The sequence below is a fragment of the Molothrus aeneus genome, chromosome 17, assembly GCF_037042795.1.
Source record: "Molothrus aeneus isolate 106 chromosome 17, BPBGC_Maene_1.0, whole genome shotgun sequence".
Taxonomy (NCBI): domain Eukaryota; kingdom Metazoa; phylum Chordata; class Aves; order Passeriformes; family Icteridae; genus Molothrus; species Molothrus aeneus.
Window position 1 is genome coordinate 3387335 of NC_089662.1, and position 6591 is coordinate 3393925.

At 50.9% G+C, this 6591-nt stretch overlaps 1 protein-coding gene across 2 annotated transcripts in view; it reads right to left on the minus strand.

Moving 5' to 3' along the window:
- The window catches only part of ACSS2 (acyl-CoA synthetase short chain family member 2), a 31642-nt gene extending 26305 nt beyond the window's left edge, over positions 1-5337 (minus strand). For both annotated transcript variants that reach the window (XM_066561445.1, XM_066561444.1), the window contains exons 1-2: positions 5200-5337; positions 4805-5000 (exon numbers count right to left, since the gene is read on the minus strand). In XM_066561445.1, the coding sequence (XP_066417542.1) occupies positions 4805-5000; positions 5200-5323 (320 nt within the window). In that variant the 5' untranslated portion in view covers positions 5324-5337. The remainder of the gene's footprint in view (positions 1-4804; positions 5001-5199) is intronic.
- Positions 5338-6591: the final 1254 nt, after the last annotated feature.

Consider the following 6591-nt stretch of genomic DNA (forward strand, 5'->3'; position numbering starts at 1 on the left):
AACACACACAAAGCTCTTGGTTACAAGTTTTAGATCACAATCCCTGTGTTTTCCTGCCCCTCAGGCCAAAGTGACAACCTCAAACCCTTAAGCAGCATCACCATGCTGCCCTGGAGCAGCATCATCTTTGTATCTCATCTGCACCCTAGAGCAGGGAATTCAGAGCAGTTATATGAAATCAGTTAATTTTAAACCCATCATGACCTTGCTCCAAATAGCCACAGCCAAAGTTAGAGACTCCATGCACCTATGGAGAAAGGTCAAGGAGCTACACCTGGGGAGAAGCTGGGAGTCCCTCCTGTCCCAGCCTGTACTTCAACAGTGGCTGCTTGCACTACCACACCATGCTGCTTGGTGACTGCCCAGATCTGGGGAAGGAAAAATTTCAAAGAAGCCAGGAAAACACATGACTTGACATGCCTGAGGTACTACACTACTCCCTGTTTTAATATCCCATGTTTCTATTGATGCTCCCCCCACTCCTGCACTACCCACACAGCTCAGTCATCCCCACAACACGGGGATATTTCCTTTTGGAGGGATGAGAAATGCTGTCTGAAACTCTCAGTTTTGTCACTCTCTCCCACACTGGCAGATTTCAAAGCCCACCAGAAAAGAACTACACTTTCTGTGATGGAATCTACAACTATCATTGCCCTTGAAGAAGGTACAAGATTTACAGCTTCATAAAATACCAATACATTCAATGTCATTTATTACCTATTTTAGGTGCCTGATTTCCAGAAGCAGAGCATTGTACTGTTCAGCAGTGCTTCCAAAATAATTAATATCTGCCAAAACCAACACTCTATCCCTCCCCATACACAACAGGGAGATGACACACATTGCTGGGGAGGCACCTCAGAAAGGGCTGAGGGGGACACCCCTTTTCCCATGGAGAATCCCCATCAGGAAAGGAGCTGTGCTGAGCCTGGGTAGTGCTGTGGGTATGAACCAAGCCATGCACACACCTGCAAATGTGGATCAGTAAAAGGAACCTTCCCAGGGGTGAGTTTTGTTCTTTAAACAACTGTGATTTAGGGATTTGCTCTCATCACCAGAAGAGCATTGAAAGAGGCTGCATCACTGGAAGGGTAACAAGTCATCCAGGAAGTTACCAAAGAATTGAATGGTCAGTTTGACACAGGATGATCCAAAATCCTGGAGCCAGTGGGAGCAGCAGAGCCAACTGCATCATGTAGAAGTCCTTGGAAAGGCTGGATGTTAACAGCCAGCACCCTCTGCCACAGCATCTGTGCCTATGACAGATGTGTGAGGCTGGTTTGTATCTTTTATTTTTTTTTAAACATGCTCTCATAGTTGTTTAGTTTTTTCTTCTAGAAAGTTTTATTGGAACAAACCTCAAGGCTACAAGGCCCTAAATCCATGATTACATTTTAAAGTCAAATCATATAAAGAAACTCAAACCAAACAAACCACACCTCCTAATTCTATATTTGCATGTCCTGCTTGTTCTAGGCCCAGAAGAGGAACCATAGGCACTTATTATTTTGTTAAACAAAGTTCCAATAAACTCTGGCAGCCTTTACTATCTTTATTGCTCCTTTCTAGATGTAATATCATATACCAGTATAAATAAAAGCAGAAGGTGAATACATTCTCCCAGAGATGGCAGAAGTCAGGAGCACTGGCCAAGCCCTATCTCCTTGGCTAGAGGGACTCTAAAAACAAAGCTCTACCTCCTGCCTCTGCCCCTGGTCTCACCAGGCACTACCAACACTGCAGCTGGGATAACTGGTTTGAGAAACAGAGGCACAGGTTACACATAAAACAGGCCTCATCCAAGCACTTTCACACCCCAGGGTCTAATTAGAGAGTTTTGCAATAGGGGGTGGGTTTTTTTTAATTCCCTCATGGTTATATTTTTACCTCCACAGGCTGCCCAGGCTGAAGTTTAGATGAGATTATTAACAACACTTCAGCACAGAACTAAGGGCTGTCCAAGCGACTTAGGCACGTCTACAGCAGGGGGAAGGAATACTGTGCCCCTGCCCTAATTAACCACCCCTCACAAAGTCCTCAGCACTGCTGCAAGTCCCCTTAATGTCCCACTAGCTGGTCCAGTCCATTTCCCCTGCAAAGCCCACCACAGGTACCCACCTGCACAGCAACCACTGCTACTGACCTCAGCCTCTACACCATTATGAAAGAGATTTCACTTTTGAGAGCAGCACTTCATCAGAAGCATTTCCTGGAACTTCTGTTCCTTTTTTTGTGTTGGTTTTTTAGGCCAATCACCAATATTAAGCAGAGAAAGAGGAATCAGAAGCAGGGAAACCAGAAATATTTGTAATGTTCACAAGCAGCCTGAGATATCCTAGTGAAGGAGAAAACAGGGGAAAATCCATGTTTCCTACCACCTCAGGATGGCCATTTGGAACTACACAGTCCTAACAGCACCACGAGGATGACACCATGACAGCAAACACCACCTATGTACAAGTTCTGCAGCATTGGGCAATCCCATGTACTGCTCTTTGTGCTGAAAATGCAATTCCATGTGGCTTGGGATTACACCCTCTGAGTGGAGCCAACTGGGGCAGTCCTGGGCTGCTGGTGGTGCAGGAACCTTTAGTGCAGCTTGGCCCTAACCAACCCAGATGAGCTGCTCACTCCTTCCCATCCAAGCAGGACTGGAGACAGCCACAGGCAGCAGTTCTGAGTTTTCTAAGGACATGTGGCTTCTCAGCAATGCCTCCAAACACTATTCAACTTTTCCCTAATCTCCTCCTCTCTGAAAGCAAAAACCATAGTCCTGTATCTTTGCAGAGCAGGGCAGTCAAGCAAACTTTGGTATAAATTCAGCACCTCTCCCATCTAGCAGGGTACAGACTTTCTTAGGTGCAATCTAGTGGCTCAGGTGTTTAAAAATAAAAAAAACCTTCACCTTTCAAAGGTTTTAATTTCTTTTTTGACCTTTCACGCAATATGATAAGTCTTAAGTATTTCAGAAGAGTCAGGCTCATTCCAGAGTGTTACAACACAAAATGTGAGAGGACAAGATGAGAGAAATTAATTATTGTTTTATTTGAAGAAAAGCACATGCCCAGAGAGGAGTAATTTTATGAGTTGCAACCCTCAGCCCTGCTTCCCCAAGTCCTCAGTGCCACAGGTTTGTCACAGTGTGCCTCTTCCATTGCTCCTACCAGCATTTCTAGCTGACAGGTCCACACTACAGTGCCTGCTCACCTGTGACAAGCCATGCTAAGAAAGTTTGTCCCAAAACAGTCAGGGGAAACTCTCTGCTTAGGAGGAAGAGATTTTATTTTTTAGCACAGTGAGCACCACAACTGACAGCCACCCACCATTTTCATATCCACCCCAAGCTTTTCTCAGCATCACAAATACCCCCACAAAGGCTGCCAGAATAACCAACAAGAAGAATGTTCACCAAGCCCAAATTAAAAGTGTGAGCAGCTGCCTGACTGTCACACAAAGATTTATGTGCATGAAGAACCCAGTCCCTCAACAAACCCCAGTACAGGGCCAGCACTGGCTGCCAAATGGCTTTGTTTGCTTTACATCTTTACCTGCAGGAGTTTACAAAGGAGTTTTCATTCAGAAGCTGCAATCATCTTACAGCAGAGTCAGCTATAGAATCTATTAACTAGCAGGGAAGTAAACACTTTCCAGCATTTCACCTGTGCCTTATCAATATGATTAACTATTAGGCAGTGTATGTAATTCTTTCACTGAAGCAAAAGGGCTATGGATAGAAACTGCAGAAATTCTATGAAGCAAATTTAACAGCCACAGCCAGAGCCACACTGGTATAACCATGTTCCTTTCAGCAGCGGGGTGGCTCCCCAGTCAGCTTTACACCAGGGACTCAGGGGGACCTTCAGCTGCACAATAAATCACTTAGACTAGCTGATATTTTTATTGCAATGACAGTAAGATTTCTCCATCTGCTCTGCTGTGCTCAAGGGACTCACCATATCCCAATGAGTTACTGCATGCCTACCATGAGGTACATCTAATTGTGCTTCTGCCCTGTCACATACAGTCACGGCCAGGTTACATGAATACAAGCTCAAGGGAAACAGCAAAATGCACAGGAGAGCCAGGCAGAGCTCTGTCTGAGGACACAGCTGCCAGCTGAGATAGTTCAGCAGGAGTGCATTACTTCTGGAGCTTGGACATTACAAGTGAAACCTACTTTGCATCAATATTAAAAGTAAGTTTTACATGGATTTTAACACTAGTAACTACTCTGGTAAAAAAACAGAAACATACTTCAGATAAGGTTGGAAGTAACTTTTCTTCCTAAAGGTTGTCTGAAAGTACCTCACATTCAAGTGCAAGGAATCCACATATAAACTCAGGTATTAAGAGAACCTTTCTAGGTTTGACACAGGAGTGGAAACTCGCCAGCCCACAAAACATAAACACGGCAGATAATGGGGCTCATTAGCTTTTAGCCGTCGGATGTTGGCTGCTGCTCTATCCACATCTACCTCCTTCCCCGGGCAGTTGCGGCACCTGCCTCGCTCCAGTCTGACCGCTCGGAGCTCTCAGCAGGTGCAGCTGCGGAGGCAGAGCTGGGAGTCAGGCGCTCCCCACTGCCATGCCGGGCACCTCCGTGCATCCCGGGAAGGGCAGAGAAGCTTCCCGGCACAGCTCTTCCCAAGGACACTGCAAGCAAACACGTGCTGAACCCATCTAAGGATTAGCCCCTCTCAGCTTTTACGTTTTCATTCACCTCAGTTGAAACTGACACTGTGTGTACACTTTAGGGTGCAATTTACACATCCTCTCCACCACAATAAAACCAGAAACGTACCAGTAAAAAGCAACTTTGTCCCCAAGCTTCTTCTCGTTGACATTTCTGTCCAGGAGGTTGTAGCAGATGTTGGTGGTCGCTCCTTTCATCCACTCGATGAAGATCTTCCCCTTGGTCACATCGAAGTTGTACTTCAGGAAGGGTCCCGTGTGCTGACGCTTCCAGTAGAACTCTTTAGCGATGTCCCCCCAAAATTCTGCAAAAGCAACGGGCACCGGAGCCCGTGAGCGGGAAACAGGGATGAGGGAAGGGGGATGAGGCAGGTAACATCTGTGGGGACACGAGGGGCACCCCCGAGCACCCCACAGCCGGGGGTTCGCGGAGGGCTCCCCGCGCTCCCCACAGCCCCCGGAGGGCTCGGGCAGCCGCCGCCCCGCCGCGCCGGCCCCGCTCACCGTGCGGCTCCTCCACGGAGCGCTGGTACAGGCGCTGGTAGTGGGGCAGCGAGGGGACGTGGGCCGCGGGCAGCAGCTCGGGCCGCGGCGGGTAGAGCCGGGCCTGCTCCCCCGGCTGCACCATGGCGAGGCACCGGGGCTGTGCGCGGGCGGGGGCCGCCCAGCCCCGCTCCGCCGCCGCGCCGAGCCGGGGGCGGGCACGGCGGGCACGGCCCGCCCTCACGGCGGAGCGGGGCGGCAGCCATGTTCCAGAGCCTGCTCTGGTGGCGCCGTGGCTCTGGTGTCCCGCTGTCAGTGGTGTCCCCTTATTTGCTTTGTTCTTTCTGTCAGCGGTGTCCCCCTGTCAGCCGTGTCCTTGTTTCAGTGCTGTCCCGTGTCAGCGGTGGCGCCCTGTCAGCCAAGTCACCCTGCAGCTATGTACCCTACCCACTGTGCCCCCTCTGTCACCAGTGTGTCCCTCTCCAGTGGCGTTCCACTGTCACTCGTGGTCCTTCTGTCAGTGGTGTCCCCCTGCCGGCCACATCCCCACGACCACCGATGGCCTCTGTCATCAGTGGCCCCTGTCAGTGGTGTCCCTGTGCCAGCCATGTCCCCACGATCTGTGGTGGCCCCTGTCAGCCACGTCCCCGTGATCAGCGGTGACCCCTGCCACTGGTGTCCCCCTGACAGCCATGTCCCGCTCTCAGTGGTGTCCCCTGTCACTGGTGTCCCCCTGACAGCCATGTCCCGCTCTCAGTGGTGTCCCCTGTCACTGGTGTCCCCCTGACAGCCATGTCCCGCTCTCAGTGGTGTCCCCTGTCACTGGTGTCCCCCTGACAGCCATGTCCCGCTCTCAGTGGTGTCCCCTGTCACTGGTGTCCCCCTGACAGCCATGTCCCGCTCTCGTGGTGTCCCCTGCCACTGGTGTCCCCTTGAGCCATGTCCCGCTCTCAGTGGTGTCCCCTGCCACTGGTGTCCCCTTGACAGCCATGTCCCGCTCTCAGTGGTGTCCCCTGCCACTGGTGTCCCCCTGACAGCCATGTCCCGCTCTCAGTGGTGTCCCCTGCCACTGGTGTCCCCTTGACAGCCATGTCCCGCTCTCAGTGGTGTCCCCTGTCACTGGTGTCCCCCTGACAGCCATGTCCCGCTCTCGTGGTGTCCCCTGTCACTGGTGTCCCCCTGACAGCCATGTCCCGCTCTCAGTGGTGTCCCCTGTCATCCCACAGCCCCCTGTCCTCACCATCAGCCCTGTCCCCCATGCCAGCAGTGTCCCCATTTAACAGCCCAGCCCTGTCATCCACCTCTCCCTTGCCAGCAGGAGTTGTGTCCCCTCTGTACCTGTCCCTGCCACTTTGCCAGGCAGAGGGATTGAGATCCATGAGCTCCTCTTTCACCAGCCTCAGCGCAGGCCAG